The sequence below is a fragment of the Sitodiplosis mosellana genome, unplaced genomic scaffold (genome assembly GCF_009176505.1).
Source record: "Sitodiplosis mosellana isolate CC-2019 unplaced genomic scaffold, AAFC_SMos_1.0 Smas_scaffold_6150, whole genome shotgun sequence".
In the NCBI taxonomy this organism is placed as follows: domain Eukaryota; kingdom Metazoa; phylum Arthropoda; class Insecta; order Diptera; family Cecidomyiidae; genus Sitodiplosis; species Sitodiplosis mosellana.
Window position 1 is genome coordinate 954949 of NW_022601391.1, and position 21488 is coordinate 976436.

The 21488-nt window shown below is 35.3% G+C and overlaps 3 protein-coding genes and 1 long non-coding RNA gene across 5 annotated transcripts in view; 1 reads left to right on the forward strand and 3 right to left on the reverse strand.

Annotated features, from left to right (window-relative positions):
- The window catches only part of LOC129574011 (trafficking protein particle complex subunit 3), a 62183-nt gene extending 44073 nt beyond the window's left edge, over positions 1-18110 (forward strand). The window contains exon 4 of the transcript XR_008688651.1: positions 18100-18110. The gene's annotated coding sequence lies outside the window, so the exon portion shown is untranslated. The remainder of the gene's footprint in view (positions 1-18099) is intronic.
- On the reverse strand, positions 1469-3812 carry LOC129574015 (uncharacterized). Its single transcript, XR_008688652.1, has 3 exons — positions 2493-3812; positions 2096-2395; positions 1469-2028 (listed from the first exon to the last, which is right to left on the reverse strand). It is a non-coding gene; the product is annotated as an uncharacterized LOC129574015 (long non-coding RNA).
- LOC129574004 (arylalkylamine N-acetyltransferase-like 2) lies at positions 4570-7673 on the reverse strand. Of its 2 annotated transcripts, none has more exons than XM_055455265.1 (2): positions 7473-7673; positions 4570-5549 (listed from the first exon to the last, which is right to left on the reverse strand). In XM_055455265.1, the coding sequence occupies exon 2, from the start codon at positions 5529-5531 to the stop codon at positions 4857-4859; it is 675 nt and encodes a 224-aa protein (XP_055311240.1). In that variant the 5' UTR covers positions 5532-5549; positions 7473-7673; the 3' UTR covers positions 4570-4856. The 2 variants fall into 2 exon arrangements, with proteins under 2 accessions (XP_055311240.1, XP_055311238.1); XM_055455263.1 differs by lacking the exon at positions 7473-7673 and adding an exon at positions 6239-6550.
- On the reverse strand, positions 7890-20801 carry LOC129574012 (allatotropins-like). The gene is made up of 4 exons (XM_055455274.1): positions 20209-20801; positions 9698-9940; positions 9504-9624; positions 7890-9306 (listed from the first exon to the last, which is right to left on the reverse strand). Exons 2-4 carry the CDS (start codon positions 9912-9914, stop codon positions 9150-9152), a joined length of 495 nt encoding a protein of 164 aa, XP_055311249.1. The 5' UTR covers positions 9915-9940; positions 20209-20801; the 3' UTR covers positions 7890-9149.
- Positions 20802-21488: the final 687 nt, after the last annotated feature.

Genomic DNA, 21488 nt, shown 5'->3' on the forward strand with positions numbered 1-21488 from the left:
TACAGTTATTATTGCCAAAGTACTTTCAATTCCATATGTAGAAACGGCTATTTTCAAGCATTATATGGCAAATATTTATCACGCCTCGAAACATAAAATTATCAGTTGTATTGTACATATTTACATTCGTCGCCCTATTTCATGTCACTTAAATGACATAAAAACCTCGATTTTATGGCGCTTGCATATGGTATTAATTTTATGACCACTTTTAAAGATTTAAATTTTATAATATCGCAGCAAATTGACATCCATGTGTGATGATGATGGTGATGATTATGATGACCCCAATCGACAATTGTTTTCAATTTATGTGCAAATATTGTTATTATCAGTCCCTTTTACAATTGGTACAACTGAATCAATTCCGCGAAATAAAAGCAAGACTCATCTTTCCATACTCACACTACCCAAGGAACAATTGTTAACGCAAATACATCCATTACCAAGTGTATGTAAACGGTTGAATTTGGGCCCGCATTTGGGTGTAGTTTCAGTCATTTTTAACGTCACAATGGAAGTAGAAAAAGAACAGTAAAAACAAATCAATTAAAATGATATAAAAACGATTATGAATCAATATTCAATATACTAATAAATAGTGATACTCACCTACAGAAATTATCCTGTACTCTACCTACATCTATATAGACTATAGAATATAGATTGCCATCGATATCTGGTATCGATGATGTCTGGGAGACTAAGACCTCAGCCAACTCCAAATAACATACTGTTACATAAATTCTTTTGAAAAATAAAACATAAATTGCGGCTCTATTGATATTAATGAATGTTGAAGTTGACTCGGAATTATAGCTGTGCCATATTCGTATCTTAATAACCATCCTAATAATTTTGAGAGATTATTGAGATCCGATCATAATACCGATAAATCTTAATAACGCTATCAACTGTTTATCAGGTTATTAACTATATTCAAATAATAACGTTATCGGATGAATCTTAATAATATCGTTTTGAAGTTATTAAGATCGAATCCTGATAATTTATTAACATTCAATCTTAATAATCATCAAGTTCTGGAAGTGGGTTTTGGTGGATCTTCAGGATCGACCAGAACTGCTCCCAGTCGATCCTGAGGATCCACCAAACGATATTATTAAGATTCATCCGATAACGTTATTATTTGAATAATAGTTAATAACCTGATAAAAAGTTGATAGCGTTATTAAGATTCCATCATAATAACGATATCGAACGATATTTTTAGTTTATTACGATATCTTGATAAAAAAAAATCGTGAGCACAGCTATACTCGGAATCGAGTTGGATACACGAAGTGTTGACGTGTGAACGCATCATGCAGCCGATGTCCAAAGAGTTCGCAATACCCTGAAACAAAGAGAAAAAAAAACACACACACACATTACTATTGCATCAATTTCAATTCAATGAATAACATACCTCTGTACAAGATCAATTTCGCAGGCGAAATGTCACGTTGCCAAACTGTCTTCAGTACTGGAGAGTCGTCAACAGAGTCTTCGGGCACAAATTCATCTGTGTACTCGATGATATCGAGTTCATCGTCGTGAATGATTACACCTCTGCGCTCTTCAACATTGTCATCCATACCGTTCGCCGCGTTTTGTTACCAGTTTTTACGGTAGCAAATCACCTTAGACACAAAACCACGGGGTTGATTTGGATTCTGCACTGCTGCTTGTCGCATTTCTCTTCAATGCGATCGTAACTTCCGCTTGCTCTTTGCCACCACAATTTTCTCTGGTAGCTTCATTCCATCAGGCCAATCATTTTGATCAGGTTCACACCATACACACACCTTGACACGATCGTTCAATGTACTTAATGGAAACGGTTCGAAACATCTGGCACACAATCGTGATGATCTGGCTTCGTTCACAAATCGTATTACATTGCCTTCCATTTTCTTGAAACTTTTTCCGCACGCCCGGGCATCGAACATGTTTCTTGATCTTAATTGGTGAATTTGCAAGTGGTTGGGAAGCTCCAATGTTAATGATGCATCGTTTGCGATTTGTCTGTTGAGCAACAACAAAAACATTCAATTTTTTCCAAAGAAACAAAAATTCAATCTTAAATTCTTACCAGCATTGCGGCCACCTTGTCACTGATCTAATTGGACTCGATGTAATGATCAAAACTTAAACGTGTGTACTTTTTGGTTGTGTACACTGCAATGGCTTTCTTCATGATGGTCAATCGATGCCGTATGTAGTCACACCAATTGCTTCCTTTTGGTGATGGCATTCGGTCATATCGCGCTCGGTTGTTTCGATCACTCTCTTCGAACTGCCTAAAGGCACGAGTCCATCGCTCTTTCTTTTACTTACGCATTCCTTCTCCGGTCCCAAAATGATACTTCTTGCTACTGATTGTGAAGTTCATCTGTGAGATGGAAACAAAAATCGAAGAATAAAAATTAAACAATGAAATGGATTCACATGACACAATCACAATAGAATGCATTCAATCGCTAACATACCTCTTTGCCATTATGAATTCGCTCTTTGTCATTGTTGATTCGTCGCCTAGCGGTTGCATTCCACGTCTTCATGCCCCAATCGATGCCCAATTCATAGACATAGAAGCCATCAGAGTACCGTTTACGCACCAAACCATCTTCCACTATCTTGTCGACTACGGTTTTCTTCACTGAGTACAGAATCGATGCGGATACACCATCGCTGAGAATATGTTCGAATTTTTTGTTTGCTTTCAACACTCGATTGATTTTCTCCATGTTAAAAATCATATTGAAATAATACGCTTGATTTGATTTTGACGTGACGTGGCCCACTGTTTGTTGTCAACCATATTCATCACGCGGAATGGTACCGGTTTCGCACATCATATGATACAAAACATCAGCGTCTATTCTCACTGCCTTTCTCGTGTGATGACAGATTGGGATGACCACCAAATTCTTGATCTTTGGCAACGCAATGACTTGTACGATGTTATCGTGGTGTTGTTCAACCCAGTTGAGGTGCGTTTCGATTTCTGATTGCATGATCAACCACATTGGCAATGATGCAAACCATGTATTTTCGTCTTTGGTGAATTTGGCGATATCATCGTCAGCCGGTCCGCGAATGTCTCGAACATAAAACAGCAATCGATCTCGTTTGGCCTAGCGATCCACATCACCTCTTGTTGCGTCATATCGTTTCATTGCCTATGACACTGCATTTGCCACACCTCGTTCATCGTATGTATCCGGTAGGCCATTCGCTCGGTTAGTGTAGTTCTAGTCTGAATGCATTTAATCTCAAGAAATACCGCAATCGTTTCTGTGCATGTTTATCCAAATTCGTCTTCACACTACGGCCATATTGTTGGAACAAATATTTCATCAAGTTACCGAAGTAATCATTGTTTGGCCATGCGGAGCGATTCTCTGTGTCCACATTCTCAAAGCAATGCCGGAACCATGGATCCATAATGGAATCGTCTTCCTTGTAGCGCCACAACACAGCATAGAAGCAATTTTCGATGATGTGCATTCCATCGCCATCGTCGAAATATTCCCAATTGTCGGTGATGATGGCCTGTTCAGTGGCAGCTCTCACTTTGTTGACGAATAAAAGCGACGCCAATTCAGATATTTTGGTGCATTTTATGCTGGTTTTTGTGATCCATGGCAGAACACGATCATGATATTCCGGTCGAACAATACTAGCGGCGGCGAACTTGATTCCAAAGTATGCTTGCTCCTCCTTTTGCTTGCCATCTTCAACTTTTCGCGGTTTCAGCCTATTGTCACGAATGGCATGTGCCCCTATCCTTTTCTTTGTGTGAAACAGAAAGAATTTCACAATACTTTACGACTATTTCACAATCCCGTTAGAGTGTTAGTGATATGCGAATGAATGAGATTCTAAACAACAACAAAATCAAAATGAGGAAAATTAATTAGATATTATGTATTCTCTACCTAAAAACACTAACTAAATTACTTAATTTGAACAAAATACGAAAAAAACAATCACTGTAAATCGAACAGTATTCACAACAAATTGCACTTGCCTTTTCGAATGCTCAGATCAATATAAATGCGACCGAAACAAAGAATGACAACCATTTTCTGGGTTATTTTGCCTTATTTCAACTTGACACGATTGTGACTTTTTTCAATAGATGGCGCTGTATGTGTCACATGTAAATACCATAGATAATCTATGAAAAACTTTGAAGTTTCATTGATTTTGGGTTTTTTCAATAGATGGACTTATAAATTTCACGTACAAATATCATGAAAAGTTCAAATAGGGCAAAGCTGGTAGTCATTCTTTGACACATCAAGCTGAATTTGGTGAAAAAAAGAACACACAACAATCGATGGTTTGTTGATTTCAAAAATCACATGCACACGGTGGTATTGTTTGGTTTGATCACTCGTTCGATGTCACAACGATAACAATTCAAATAACTTACCCTTTTTCCCTTTTGATTTTAGTTGCTGGCTGTTCAATCTGAATTTAGTCGAACGAAGCAAAGATTCATATTTCATGACATGGTGAAATTGTAAATGGCGGTTTGAGAGACTCACACTACATTTCGAAATAGTGTCAAGTTTCAATTTATGCAATTTTATTACAAAAGCATGTTGTTCAAGAAGAATAGGTGAAGACTAGGTGAAAAATGTAATTGGGATTTATCCTGTTTTTTTTACCATTATAAACAAATAAAAATAAAATAAAATAACTGTTAAAAAAATATATATTTAATGAATACAGAGTATCGATATACATTAGGTTGGCCCCAAATATTTTAATCGTGCCATCACCAACTTTAGTATGCTTAGGTTTTGAGCAAGCTACTCAATTATATGAATTGCTGGGAAAGTTTACAGAGTTTTCGTGAATGTTTTGATGTGCGTGTTTGGGAGAGGTGGATTGAACACTTGTCGTCCATTGCTATCTTTGTAATCGTTAAATGCCAGCGTGTAAATATTTTCCATTTGAAGTTTTTCAGCTATTCGCTGAGAGAAAATGCTTGTACAATCCACCGTCACCAGAGGATAGCCCAACGATTTGCCAGCATCGAAACACTTTTGCATCAAGTTCACACCGATGGATTTCCCTCTATACGCACTATCGACGCCAAGTACGTGGATGTGAAGCGCTTTATTTATTTTGTATCGTTCATAAATATTCGCATTTTCCTCTAAATGTGCTAGTAACAGTAAAATTTCCGACCATTTTTTATTTTCACTTTCACAACGCTTTGACTCATCCACCATGAGATCCGCTTCGCCTGGTTCAATTGGTCCCGCCAAAATGGCACCAACAATCTTATCATTTTCCACGGGATCAACAGCTATTATTGAAGCTCCATATGGAATCACAGACACTGAAAATTCTTCATCGGCACTATCCTGTTTGAAAGGAGCATTTCCAATGGTTATCGCTTCTTCCGGGTAATAATGCTTTCGGATAAAATCTAAAACATTATCACGATCACTTGCGACGGCAACTCGATAAATGAGACTATTGTAACCATTTTCGGCGATTGTACTCATTGTCGGCAGTTGATTTGACTTTGAAACAAAAAATTGTATAAATTAGTATATTTATACATTTGAAAATGTGCGGGAATCGAAAAATAAAACATTTGATTATGTCGAAAAGTTTTTTGTTTAAATTTAACTATTCAAAATGCGTTGTCATTAGAATCAAAAGCAGAAAGTACATTCGATTCAATTCAAACAATCACAAGAAATTATCATACTCGATTCTCACAGACCAGCGAATGCTTAGATTTTGCTACAGTTTTAAATTCAACATAGTTTAAGCTCCATGAAATCAGTATGTTTTTATCTTCAGTTGTTTAACAAGGGCTACACTCACACAGCTGTGTTTCAACAATCATGAAAAAAGTCAAATAAATCATCTATTCCATTCAATCTTTTATAGAGGTCTCTTGGTCTTGAGTCAAAACAAACAAAGTGTCATTTTATGGGCTACTACATGAGCGTTAATTAAGATAAAAGCACCTGAAGTTGCATTTTTCATCGGATTCATAAATGGAAAACACTTTTTCCACATTCACCGTTGATATCGATCACACAATGTTTCGAGCAGTGTAAACCACTTTACAAAGTCACTTATCATTCCATGCATTTTGTGTCGATTGAAAGTCAAACAAATAATGGAATTGAGCGTGAAACGCAATTATGTCTGGAGATATAATTCAGAATAATACGCATTCATTATTCTAATAACTTACACTTTATGTATTGAAGAGAAAAAAAAACAATTACGTTTGATTCGTACCACGTTCAAAATCACAATATTTTTATGTTTATGACAAAAATCACAACACAACTTTGTCAGCGTAAGTTATGCTTTACTTTACTTTGCTTTGATCGCAATGTCTACATTGTTATGCTATGCCTGCACACAGTTACACACCGAATGACTTTTCTTTGTATTGAATATTGTGATGACAAGCTGTGTGATAGCCGCGACGCGAAATGCACCGAAGACAAAAGTACGACTATTGCGTTTAGAGGCTGTTCTTTGCTTCCTACGCTCACACTCTAGCGACACTCACTATACATCGACTGATCGCTTTTTGGAACATTGCACCGTCAGATTGCCCTAATGAAAAAAGACAGCGAGGAAAACGGCAATTTCGTTGGAACGAATCGAATAAAAAAATGAGAGTTGAAGATTAGAATGAATCGAGATTACAAAGTTACAATACATTTTTGCATTGTATCAATTTTTTATTATTTGCACTGTTCTCTGCATGTACTGTTGAACTGAAGAACTTCTGTTCTTTTTTTATGTTTGCTTATCCTATCTTTGATCTTCTTCGACACGTTGGCCGCTATAGCTATCGTAATCTCATTTGAATTGAAAGAAAAAATAATGCAGACTGCACCTGAATTCTAATCATCCAGAAAACCTGAAATCGAACCAAATATTTTTCTGATACGCATCAAATGCGAACAATATTCAAAGTATTTGGTGTACATCTTTTCGTGGAATATGCAATCACTGCCTTTTTCTACGTAGATGTTGTATTTCAACCCAAACGAATGCTTCATTCATTTTCCCTGAAACGATGACAAAACAATAAATCAATCTAATAACAAGCACCTCCATAAAGTCATAGTATGATTTATCACATAAATGGTCGTGTGTGTGATTGAAAATTTCACAGAATCCGTTATCAATATTTACCTTCTTCTGACGTGAGCGAAAAGGAGGAGCGATCTAAAGTCTATGCATCCATGTGCACGTACTTTTGGGTTATCTACTAGGAAGTAATTAGCTACAAATTGTCAAACGAAGAAAAAACGTTGATTTTCACAACTGAATGGAAAATAACTCATCATTCATGATAAGTAAATTATGAATTAGTATTTTTTTAAAAAAAGCGAATCAATAGTTTGAGTACTCTGTTTCCTTGGAATCAGATTATTTTTTGTGCTATAATTACCCATTGTTCTTACCTCTTAGGGTTTCCATATGTGCATTTGTACAAGAAAGTATCAATAGATCTCGACATGTTATAGTTATGGCAATTCATTTGAAACGTTGCGGCAATTGCCAGCCATAAATATGTTTTTATGTGATTTCGATTTCTTTTTATTTCCATTTTAGGCTGAACGAATAAGTTCAGATTCCAAAGAACGATTGCCAAACTTTGATCCAGATGAGTTGATAATTCACCAGCGAACTGTAATAATGAATCGGATAAAATTTGACGGTACAAAATATTGTGAATAAACTTGAAGCGAACTCAATGTGTTAATTTAAAACGTCCAAACTTGATTTATTTTGAATGAGGAAAACATAATGCTTTTTAAGAGAATATAGATTTTGATTGCATTTTATTAAACTGAAAGAATTGCGATGATTATGAGACAAAAATGGTTTGACTTTTAAAAATAAATTATCTTATCAATGTTAACAATTTGATAATTTTAATATTTGCAAATATGTTTCGATCAAAGAAAATAACCAAGCAATTCAATGGTAAATAAAATGGTAGTTGAGGGCAGAGATTGTTTTTTCTCTCTTCATAAATCATGTGGAAATGGTAAATTGGATTTTTATAATTGCAAAGTCCATTTATTGAATTGATTAATACTGTTTTTTTTGGTTTGTTCTCTTTAATTTTAACATTCACATTTCTTATTGTTTTTTTTTATAGAATTTTATTTAACATCCATCAATTTAACGAAAATGTGAAATTATTGACAACATTGATTCTTGCTATAGCTGTGAAATTTGAATTCCGATAGAAATTCCGATGCGTGCATCTCATCATATGGATGTTCCATTCATTCCATTTTACCATAGCGCAATTATATTTAATTTAACGGTTTTATTAAACCGAATAATAAACCATACAGAAATGGAAATCAAGTTAATGAGATACATCGCGTAGTTCAGTCGATTTGCACGGGCCAAAAATGAAGGAGCAATAATAAAGGGCATGTAATTGGGATATCCTGATCATCAATATAGATGATATCCACTTAAATCTATATATAAATACCCCAAGCGCGACTCCACACTTAGCTTCTAAATGTGAAACCGTAGTAAGTGTGGGCATACGTTTTGCGAATAAACGACAAAGAGAATGGAAACAAGTGCGCGTGTGGTAGTAAGTAGCCTGATGCGATGCTTCTCAATGTAGCGACTAATACACGCGCACTTGTTTCCATTCTCTTTGTCGCTTATTCGCAAAACGTATGCCCACACTTACTACGGTGTCACATTTAGAAGCTAAGTGTGGAGTCGCGCTTGGGACGGATAGTAAATTATTTTTAGTTGTGCAAATTGACAATCAATAGTTCAATACCATCAATTTATATCTGTTTTTTTTGTTGTTGTTTGTTTTTGATTATACACGAAAAAAATTTGCTCTTTATATGATCTGAATAATTTTTCTTTAGCTTTTTTTTCTCTTTACTTCTCATTGTTATTGTTAACAGTAAATGGATAAGTAGTTTTTAAGTGAAAACATCCCGAACTCAACAGAAATCCGATCCTCACTGATATGTCACATCTTCTATTATTGGATTTGTTTGTTTTGTTTGCAAAATAATTCATGAGATTTAACGCACCAGGTGTCAGCGCTTAAATTAATCGAATAATAAAATCAAAAACTGATGGAAAATTTAAATTAAATCAGTGACAAAAGGTGATGCAACACCGTCAAACAGCTCTCGTAAAGTCACTTGCCCATCATGGTTTGTGTCAACACAACGTTCCAGGAGCGAACGCAGAAATGCTGCATTTCCAACCATCTCTTGTACAATCCATTCGATTGGGTAGCTGCGATTTGAAGAAAATAAAACAAAAACCAATTAGGTTTGAAATCATTTGATGGGTAGCCCAGTGCTACAAAAAACTTTCATTTGTTTTGTTTTTCTTCTACTTCGTTTTCCCAAAGATATTTGATGATAAGACTTCTAATAGTATGAATAGTATAGCGAGAATTAATGGCTGAGTAATACCAAACTTTAACCTACCTTTCGTCAAACTGTGCGCCTAACAATTTTTGAGATGACTCAGTATTGTCAGTCGATCCATCTTGAACGTCAAATTTGTCACTCGACCATGGAATTTCTGTGTCCGATTTCTGAGGGTTATCTGTAAAATGGAAAGAAATGTAATTTTTCTTCCTCTGAGCAAAACAAAATACGAATCCGGAGAAAAGAGTTACCATTTTTAAATTTATTCATCTGGCTTCGTTTGCCAAAGCCACGAGCAGTCATCATTTCACTGTTTCGAAACGGGGCTCGAATGGCGCGTGGAATTTTTGCAGTTCGAGCAGAGCTCATCACTGAAACCAATGATCTGGCCGGCCCACCATATACCGCTGTCACACTCAGTACAGCAATTACAACAGCCAGCATACACAATACGCGACAATTTGACATGGCTAGATTGATTTAATTTGCAAAGCCTTGAATGATATGAAAATTTAAAAAAAAAACACATCAATTTTGATATTTAGATTGAAAATAAATATGTTTTAATTGAAAGCGAAAAGTATGCCGATAATTTGAGAATAAAATATGTTTCCCCCGTGGGCGGATTTCGTTGCCAACGAAATCACACTAGGTCACTTGAAAACGATACGCATAAACCCAATTTCATTCAGAAATTACCTTTGCAATAAACAAAAGTAAGACGCAACAACGTGCCTCTCAATATATGATGCTAATACCGGATTGATTGAATTGCTAAATAGCCACTTAGAATATCGATAATCTGAAAAGTGGGAATTTATTTTTAATGCAAATCCAACATCGCCATTGATATTTTTTCACAGCCTAGGAGGCGAAAGAGCGATTTGAATCTATATCGATTGCTAAATTTTCAAAATGTAACCAATGTAAAGGCGTATATTGCGAAGGAGCGCGCAAACATACCTTTTATTGTTCGTCCTTTACACTGACATTGATTTATGAAAATCAATCAAAATCGATGCCTGTCCACACCAGAAAATTTATCACAATACATAAATGCTATGATATGGGTATGTACAATTCTAAATGCAGAATGAAAACTGAGTCTGTAACCAAGCCGCCTTTTTCCATAGAAAATTTACTGTTTGCACACCACTCTTTTGTATGAAATTTCACAATTTATGACTCCGTATACAGAGAAAGAAATAAAAACTTTTCGACACATATGAAATCTCATAAATGGTCCAAAAATGTATGAACTAAATATAATCGGAACGAATAAGACTCATAAAATTGGTAAAAAGATTCGTCAACACTGGTCTTCGCCAATTCGATGGAGAACCGTTTTCGTCCAGAGAAAAAAAGTACTTGTGTTTGTTCTTCTTAACATTTATCGTTATCTGTTCACTCATCGCTAGAAGCACTCATTTGTTTTCTCGTCTATCATGGTCATCCTTAGTCTAGTTCATTTTTTCTTCATGGCGATTCATTTAAAGGTCATGAAAAGTGGATATGTCCAATTTTTGCCAATCTTATATCCTGTCGATACATTTCATGAAAAAAAAGTTGTGCTCATTCAGCGGACACTTTTATTATTAAAAGAGTCTAAATATTTTCCGGGACTCAGTTCAAATGTGTTCATCCTAAATACACATGCCCATTCAAAAAAAAGACTTTTCAATGGATGCATATCCTGATATTGTTTGCCACGTTTTTATATTTAAATCGAATAAAAAATGGTTAATCAACTTTGGATCAGAATCGAAGCGAGCGCGCAACCCACCAGAATTAATTACGGCTGCGGTTAGTACGCATATGTATCTCCCCTCAATTAATGTGAATTTGTGGCATTTTTTTCACTTGTTGCGTTTATAAACAATTACCGCACATTCCACAGTAACCAGAAAATATTATCATGGTGATTGTGTTGAAGCTATTGTGCACGTGATCTAATATGTCATCGGTTTTGAATTCTCGCCTTGCTCACACCCATTTGGCTAATTTGTGCACAGTAAAAAAAAATTGCAGTTAGTCCAGTAATCGTTTGTGTGACTGCAATTTATATCGTCACAATAAATTGAATTAAATAAGAGACGAAAGCCAGTGGAACGTGCAAAGTTGCACACGTAAAAAGAATTAGTTTAATCGCATAATAATTGATGCTGTCCACACTTGTATCCCATAAATCCGACAAATTTTTCATCATTTCAACACGGCAAAAGTTTAAGGCAAATTGTTTTTCTTTGCAATCTCAAGTTTTTCTTTTCTGCCAACTCATTCGGGTGCCGTTATTACCGGACTAAGTTTTCACTGAACTGTTGATTATTGGCAAAGTTTCTTTTTTTTTGAAATTTTCTACACTCAATCGATTTGTAGACGCAAAAGATAAACGCTAGAAAATAAGTGTCTCAAATGGGGATACATGCACTATGAAAGCAATACACATAATAAATTTTATAGCTATATCACAATTACAGCTCAACTGTAAGAAAAGCTTGATTTGATTTTTTTGCTTTGAATTGTTTAACTTGATGTAAATAATTTTCACAGCGTTCACCATTCGATGTACTTGTTGCTGTAATTCAATGGCAAGCTTTTTGAACAACAATAATGAAGAAAAATTTCAATACCTCACAACGCAACAGTTGTAGTGGCAGCAATCAATATGGTAAATTACGTTTCGGTACGCTCGATTGAAAAATGCATGCAGTGTATTGTGTGCATATTTCATGTTTTCTAAAAGTGTAATATCAAAGTTCACCGATTCGTTTCGGCTTGTGTGAATGCCTGCGTTTGCGAATAACAGAAACAATCATCAATTGATGACATGCATTACCATCCATCGATAGATACTTGATGTATTTTACGTAGACATTGCATCGATTGTTCGGATGCTTGGCCGATGACGATAAATACATACACACACACACACACACACACACACACGCTCACTTGCTGCTTACAAAGGGGCTGGAGAGAAATGTTAAAACCATTCAGTATGCTGTGATGAGCGATGCTATCATTGTGCACTTTACATTGATTTCTACGGCCGATACAATAAATATTTGTCTAATTTTGTGGTGTTTTACCCAGTCATGCATTCTATTATGTGCTTTTTGATTTTGATAAATGCAAAACACTCAATGATTTTCAAGTACATATTTTCCGACCAAATATTGGTGGCTATCGTTTTGCTTCGCCAGTTGACCAGCTAAATGTAAATTATTTTTGATGACACTTCACTAGAGAAACTATACTTTGTATCTCATCAAAGTGAAGCCGTCATTTAAGTCATTATTTACTAGGAAAATGCATCATATTATCACAAATTTCCTTCGATTAAATCAATTTTGAGTGGGAAAATGCGTGGGATACTTTTCAAGCGGAGATACACAGAAAAAATCAATCAATCCGTGGAACTGTGTGGCACAAACGCGGCGAGATTAAAAAACTAGATATAAGTTGAATAGCGTAAGTATTTCTTTGGAAACATAAGTAGGACTGTCCCACATATTATGGTTGAAGTGGTGCACTTTCAAAGTGTGCTAATGATGTTGAGTATGTATTGTGGTTTTGGTCATTGCATCAGAAATTCCACTTAATTTACCAATTACCGATTTGAAATGTCACAATTTCTAGCTACATTTTAATGAATTATCAATCGAACGATTAAGAAAGTGTAATTTGTTTTCAAACAGTTTTCAGTATATGATTCAGTTTATATGTAAATAGTTAATCGAAACAGGTTGTGCCTGTTGAGTAACATGGTTTGAAATTAATAATAAATTTATTTATGCTAAGTGGCAAAAGAGACATGTTATTCGTAATCCAGACTGTGCGCAAATGGAATGAGGGCTCGTTTTTAGTATTGAGTTTGTTTTTGAGTCGATTTTTCTTTAATTTGATTTCACAAACGTATTTTATTTAAGAGATTTAAATAAAACCAACCTTGAATGCATTTCGAGCTGACTTCAGCTCATCATCAGCAATCACGACTGAAACCGTCGTCGGTGAACCACACTCGCCGTCACATTTCTCTTCTCTCCTTCTTCTTTTTTTAGTATATAATCAAAAAAATTATTCGTCGAACATTATTCAAAAGGATTTATTAGATATAACTTGGGATCAATCATCCACCATTCGCGAAATGATAAACGAATAAATACAAATTGGGCAACAATGTATATGCAACTAAGAGAATTTCTTGTTGTAATTGAGTGGGAGCTAAGGTGATGCGATTCAAACGAAAAAGGATCTTACTTTAATTTTTCAAATCTGAGTGCACTTATACATTTTACATTTAAAGGATTCAAATTATGTAATAAGGTATATACGGGATATATAATAAAGCATATAAGTATTGAAGTAGATTGGTCATCGCCAAGACGGTCTTAAATTTACAAATGAATTTGATGAAATCTTCCAACGGAATTGGAAGCATATTTACGCAGGATACATTTAAGCTGCGTGGGTCTCGCCATAATCTCCCCTATCTTTGTTCCAAACAAGAACCATTCATTCATTGCGGAATTGCGTCGATAGCAAACCAATTGATATCCGCAAACATTTAGCATGATATAGCGATATATTGCTACGAATAGACGTAACAAAACATAATTGAATAAATATCGGAGTCGCGGTTAGGTGACGAATAATGATTTGAATAGTAATAGTAATTAATTACCGAAAATCCAATTAATTCCTCGATGTTTGGTAAAGTCGGAATTTTTTTTTTGGTGATAAGCTAACCGAAAATGCATGACGTGGTAGTGTTAACCACATTGTATATGGAATCATGTTTGAGCCAAATAGATTGATGCTCAGTTAACCATTTTTCAGAATGAAGGTGGAAATTCAATTGTTTATTATTATTGCTGTTGCTGCTGTTGTTGTTTCTTTTTGCTCTACGGAGGAGAAAACAAAGTATGAAACATATATGTTGGTCACATTCATCATACATTATGAAAATATAAATGTATCATTTACAGAAAGTATATCTTACGGATGAGGTGGGAGTGTTTTTTTTGTTTTGTTATTGTTGTTCTTTTTGTTTTTGTTATTTATTGTTTGTTCTCTTGCTACAATATTGGTCTTCTACAAAACACTAATGCTGGCTTCATTTTTATCAATCAACGATTCGGTTGAAAATGACATTTGTACTCATGAATCGGGATAAATTGCGAAATTCAACACTCATGCGAACACACATGTCACACAGAAAATATGAAAAACGAATAAACATTTGTTTTAATACTGCTGAACCATATCATACCATACAAATATGTATTTCAATGGAATTAGTGGAATTCACTGAATTCAAAAGACGACAGTTCCAAAAACTGGATGAACGTGTGTACCACAATGGCCAAATATTGTTTAAAAGTGTTCTTGCAAATGATACCTTAGCATTTTGTGATTGACATTGCATTAATTGTGAATTTATTTCGTTTCGTCATGCATACAACCGAAACTGAACAGTTTCCCCATATAAATGACTATGGGCAATCGCCTGACGTAAATAAAAGAACATTGTGACGTCTTAGGTCCATTCGAGAAAGAGAGAGAGAGTGAGAGAGAGAGTGGGAGAGAGAGTGTGAAGAAGAGAGAGAGAGAGAGAGAGAGAGGGAGGGAGAAATGAAGAAAAGAAATGCATTCCGAATAAATCCTTCGTTTTTTTTTTCTCAGCAGCATCGCGGCTGTTTGATCATAGGTTTGCCTCCTTCGCAGAATTTACAATTAAATTTTGCACAATTTACGTTTCTTTTATGATAGATGCGCGGTATTTAGTAGGTGGTAAATGTGAGAGCTGAGTATGAGTGTGTCCTAACGAGCAATAATAGTGGATGTTTCGGTTGTGTTGGTGGTTTAACGATACAAGTGAATTCCATTCACACCAAATCAAATAAAATTACAAGAATCATCGTCGTTTATCTTACTTTTATTTATAATTGTATGTTTGGGACTCTCTTTCCTTTTTCACTCTCTCTCTCTCTCTCTCTCTCTCTCTCTCTCTCTCTTTCACTCTCTCTATCTCTCTTTTTATTTGCGATATGAGGTTGTTGATTAATGTTTTGGTGAACCGAGAGTGATAATAACATGAACTGAGTGTGAGAAAAAAAAGAGGGCGACTTTATTGTATCGGACAAAAAAAAAACAAGAAAGAATTCAACAATCAACATGGAAGAACGTATGTTTTAAGCAATCATATACATTTAATGATGGAATACTCGCTCAATTTCCCACGATGACAATGTGGATGATGATGATGATGATGATATTTGCGGTTGCCACGTACAAATCAAATATAGACCAGTAAAGTAAATCACAGCACAAAACAAGTATATCCAGTACTAACAAGAAGGCCATTTTTGGGGGAGGTAGAGAAAAAAATCAAATAATAAACAAGCAAATGGACATCACTAACCACCAGAAGACGGCACACCAAAGACCCATTTAAGAGGGTAGAAACAAGCCATTTTCTCTACAAATTAGATAGATATTATTATTATTGTTTTTTTTACGTATGGTTTATTTGCTAATATTCCCCCTTTATTTTATTTGCGTGTATGTGTGTACCGTCATTCAGATTTTATCCAACATTTCGATTGTTAGTACTGAAGCAATGCCGATGTGTTGCTACTGATGCACGTCCAGCTCGAAATGCGACAAATCATAGCCAATATGTGTTTATTATGACAATTCGCTTCATGACTTACACAGATATTTTCAATCGACTTATGACCCACCACACAAACACCTAACGGTCGCATTGGATGTGTTTACGTTTGAGGATAAGGCTGATATCTTTCCACTTGCAACCGAAAGAATCGATTTGACGATTCGAAGTTCGAACTCTATTTTTGCTACGATGTAGAGCTGCCCATGAACTGAACACGAACAGTTCAGTTCGAATTTGTTTTGTAAATTTCGTGTTCGTGTCAGTTCGGTGTTCAGTTCAATTGTTTGTATCAATGGGAAAATCATTTCATGTTCGTTCGAGTTCATGTTCAATGTTTTGGACGATGTCCAAGTTCAGTTCAAGTTCGTTTGAAATTCGTTCATACGCTACTTCAATTGAACTGAACATAAGGAATTTTCAAAATAAAACAATTCAAACCACATTTGTATCAGTTCATATCAGGGTTCAATTGAATTGAACAATCTTCAAAATTCATATCTGTGTTCGAGTTCGTTCACGTTCGGTCCAGAGTTTCCGAAAAAGAATATCCCTTGTTCATGTTCGTTCGGTGTTCAGTTCAATTTTTTAATTCATGCAAAAGTCCAATTTATGTTCTGAACTCTCGAACGAGCTCGAACGAACACAAACAGTTCAGTTCAATGGGCAGCTCTACTACGAAGACATAGATTATCATCATATCATTCCAATCCACGTCATTTTCGACAATAAATTCGCACTCCACCCATTGGAAAAAACAATAGCCGTTTCATTCATAATCCGTATGTAATACGGCATACATGCCGTCACATTTGTTGTGTACGCGATCCATTGAAAGGTTTCACTTAAGTGAATTTGATGATCGGACGAATATAGTTTCAAACGGCCCAGAAAGTTTTCAAATGGTCCAAGTCACAATAGATATTTTGGGCTAAATAGCAGACACATCATGTGTTCATTGATATAAAAATAGATTTAGATTGTTTTGTTCCATTCATTCACCAGGGGCAACATACACCACAAATCATCTAAGTAAGTGGACAGGTTTTTAGTGAAAAAAATTCTAATGTTCAGTATTGATGACATCATATTATACAATTTTCATCAATTTTGTCAAAAAAAGGAGCGTTTTAAAAAAATGTCGTATCTCTTTGAATTTTGGGCCGAAAATTCGAAAAAAAACCTCATCGCAGGGAATGGGTTAAGGTGGACAACCGTGTATTTTATTCTCTTTTTCGAAACTTTGAATGTTGATGAAAACTATAGTGAACTTTGCGTTGAAAGAAATCACACACCGTTAGCTACATATCATACACAGAAAGAACAACAGCCAAATGTGCATCAGCCAGACCGAATTCCCTTAGAGTATCATCAAATCACACGAGTAGTCACCTTTAAGTAAAGTTTTGCAATAAGAATTATCGCTTTATCGACTTACACGACGTCGGTGTTCTGCAAGTTTTTCTGTTATTAATTTCTCTTTTCTTTTTTCATGGTCTTCCTTCCAGATTTACCCCAGATTGTTTGCTCGTGTATTTTTCTTCGAGCATCGTCGTTATCATCGTATCGATGATAAATGAGGAAAACCAGCTTGAACTTAAATTGACCCGTCGGCATAAATCGTGTACATATATCCACCTCGTCGAAATATTGGCCGTGTTTTTCTGTGGGAAGCATTTACTTAGTTCTAGAATTTATGCTCCTGCAATTCACAGTGTCCACGAAAACGGAAGTTTGGTTTGTTTCGTTCGGTAATTTTTTTCTGTTTGCTTGAAATTTTTTGCCAATTTTATGTGCGGTTCTAAGGATGTTATTGCGATGGGAAAGTTGGATGACATTAATTGTCACAAATTTTGTTGGAACAAACCGACCGAGTGAAGATTCCTTCCGGTGTTTCCGGCAAAATTCCCCCGAATAATTTCCTTAAACAAATATTTCCACCAAATGAGATTACGCGCTACAATTGGCAAATAATTCAAAATGGGAAAAAGTTCATCACTATCAAAAAAAAAAACTCACAAAAAAGATGCGAATAACAAGTTGTGTGTATCCTATGACTCGAAATGAAGCCAAAGTAATGGACGATGAACATAGTAGTCAAGCTATTGTTGGGTTTCTTTAATTGAACGATTAAAATTAGTTATGCATCACTTTTGCACAATCAGTTTTATGATTTCACGTACGCTCACGAGAATAGATCGAAAACTCTGGGAAAAACAATTTGGTGCCTCAACGCATAAAAAACGCTCCCCACCTTCCGAACAAAATAAATGTCTGGAGATTTTTGGTGCATCGGACGTGGGCTAGTTGGATGTATTTTCATTTTATATTTCCAAGAACTATCCCAGAATACTTTTCATGAACCGTTTGAATCAAAATAATTTTTCACTTGAAACCAGGCTTTGTTATGCGCTAAATCCATCACGCTGAATAAATTCATGCGATAGATTTTGATGCGCTCGCTTTGCGGTGAACGAAGTCTGTTGCTCTTCACTTGTTCACGCATGAACGTTCATGCTTTGCAGTGAACGCATCGCTAAGCGGTAGTGAAGAGCAACAGACCTCGTTCACCGTAAAGCGAGCGCATCACATTTATCGCATAAATCTATCGCATGAATTTATTCAGCATGATGTATTTGGCGCATAACAAATCCTGCTTGAAACTTCGCCGGTCTAATTTCATAGAGTTTCGTATTGGGCTTGAATTAATTGGTTATGAATCATGTGCGCATTTAAATTTTGGAATTTTTTTGTGGATTTCATTTTAGAATTTTGTTCTCCATATTACTGGTACTTGAAGTTGAACTATTTATTATTTATATTTGAGCAACATCTGGTTTGGCCAATAAGCAATATTTAGATGCATGCTCGTTATTACCTATTGTCCGTAGATACATGATCCTGGAGGCGATAGACAGTATGTAACGCATATGACATCAATGAATTTACCAATTAACACACTTGCCGGATGGATGATTGCAAATAGGAATGTAGACAAATATATTTGGCCGTTTTAGTTTGTTCTCAAACACTTTTTGAGAAGAAAAAATCTTCTGTATGACGGAATTTTCAGTAATTTCAATGACGTCTGGTTCCGAAATAAAATAAAATAAATAATATTGGATAATCCTTTGAGTTATCGATAAGATTTTTTTTCTCGTTATATTTTGCGATTCGTGCTGAGCACCTGTATATCGGAACATTTTCGCTAACCAGTGTGTGAATGCATATTATTCTGAATAGATTCTCTTTTTCATTCACCCCACAATGGTTGTAATTCAAATTTACACATGCGACAATTTTTTTTCCGTTTGCATTTATTATTAAAGCATTTTAAGAGATTTGGTTTTTTATTTGTCGCTCCAACGAATCAGCTAGGCGTGAACAATATAAAATTATATGTGATATGTGAACTTTCTCAAGTTCGTCGATTCATTTTTCTACATGATTCGTATTATTTGATCAAAGACTGCCGTTTTACCGACTTATTGGAGGAGAGAAAAAATCTACACGAAAATTTGTTCACATGTGTGGCAATCCTATCGAATTTCAATGGAAAATGAAGGAAAGAGCACAGAGCAGTGCCAACGTTATCTTTTGATGTGATGAAGTGGCAAAATAATTAAATCCCATTTGACGTAAAATTCGATGAACATTTATGTAATTTAATAAAATTGCTTGGAGAAACGAAAAAAAAAACAGAATTGAAAACAGCCAACAATTGCAAAAGCCTCAGTTAAGTGTATTGTTAGCGATTATTTTGGTGAACACGAGTTTGTGTGGGATTTTAGTAACTGGAAATTTTGGACGTAAATTATCATTGAGCAGGAAAACAAGTATCACATCGAATGCATAAAATATAACATTTTTACGTTACATTTTTATTCTTAATTCAAAATGGTTCTGGAACCGTTATTAATATATCTTTTGCGAATAAATTTCGTATACTAACTGGTAAATGTTGCTGATCTACAAATTTGTCTTCAAATGACCAATAATTTCGATCAACTTTTTTTTTTAATTCAATTGAATGTCAATTTAAATGTTAACAACTAACTTAAAGCGTGCAATTGAATATGTACCTACCTCTAGTGCAAAATAGAAGTTGGATCTACCTAATCGGTGTGTATAAAATTCCGTTAGATTTCGAACGAAAATTCTCACAAAAAATTCAGTTTAAAATTGGACACTTCGAAAACAATTGAATCACGTGCATATAGATAAATGTGGTGCTTAAAACCAACAGCGATCTCTGTTCACGTACGACACTTGTTGATGATATTTCTAATGAATCGGCAATTCTCAGCAAATAATTCCTTTTTATTCACAATAATTTATGAATGTGATCAGCACACTAGTGTAATTTAAATCAAACAGAATTGAAAATCTAGAATATGTAGTTAGATGCGTTCATCCACACACTTTCTATCGAATATTCTCGCTTTCTTTTTTTCCAATTTTTTTTTCTTTGCAAATAATTTGAATTGCGTAATGATGCAACGATTTAAACGGATGGGTGCAACAAATTACGTATGACGCGAACACGAATTGACGAGAATCGGAATGAATTTAGGATTCGGTTGTGATACTCCTTCGATGAGATTTCCAACTAAAATGTTGCTCGCCTCCATTTACTCAATCTTTTTATTCGCAATCAAATTGGTACGGGGCTCGTTCTCTCCTATCACAAGCACAAACGAGAGTGAGATAAGCAAGGAGCCGAGAAACGCAACAGTTGTATCGTGCGTATGTACGTTGTTGGGTTGGAAGCCGAGAATTCGCGCGCGCCGCGCACTTTTCTCTTTGCAAAAATACAGTAACAGCAGCAGCAGCAGCAGCAGCAGGAGCTCGTAAATGTATGCGCTCGGTTCACATGATGGATGTGGATATTGGGCGGCAAAAATGAGAACGAGCAACGGTTTTATTTTGGAATAATGCTGTTTTTTCCTGTTAGATTTTCTGCAGTTACCGTTGCCACCGTATAGCTTTAGCATTCTATGTAGATATTTCTTTGCGTATATGTAAATATATGGATTTATGAAATAAAACATAAATCTCAATTGATTCATGCAGTAATGAATGGAACAACGGAAATTTCGACGCATTTTTCGTGCCTTTTCGTTTAATTGCTCGTTGCACGAGATTCATTCAATCTATGGCATTTGTTATCAATGAATTGCTGCCCAATCGATAGAGAAAAACGTAAACGCATTGCCTGAGTATTGTGATCGATTTGTCGGAATTGAATGAGATTTTGAGCTCTGAATCATTTCTTTATCGCGTCATGATTTCGGTTTGAAGTGAAAATAATTTGAATGTTGCATCATATAGGTATATCAGCAGCGGAAAGAAGCCTTACTACTGGT

What these genes read in the sequence shown, in the direction of transcription:
- LOC129574004 (XM_055455265.1), bottom strand. Translation starts at nt 5,531, where the DNA reads ATGAGTACAATCGCCGAAAATGGTTACAATAGTCTCATTTATCGAGTT.
- LOC129574012 (XM_055455274.1), bottom strand. Translation starts at nt 9,914, where the DNA reads ATGTCAAATTGTCGCGTATTGTGTATGCTGGCTGTTGTAATTGCTGTA. An exon ending in GATGAATAAATTTAAAAATG is followed by an intron (nt 9,625 to 9,697) that starts GTAACTCTTTTC and finishes TCCATTTTACAG; the next exon opens with ATAACCCTCAGAAATCGGAC. An exon ending in GGCGCACAGTTTGACGAAAG is followed by an intron (nt 9,307 to 9,503) that starts GTAGGTTAAAGT and finishes TTCAAATCGCAG; the next exon opens with CTACCCAATCGAATGGATTG.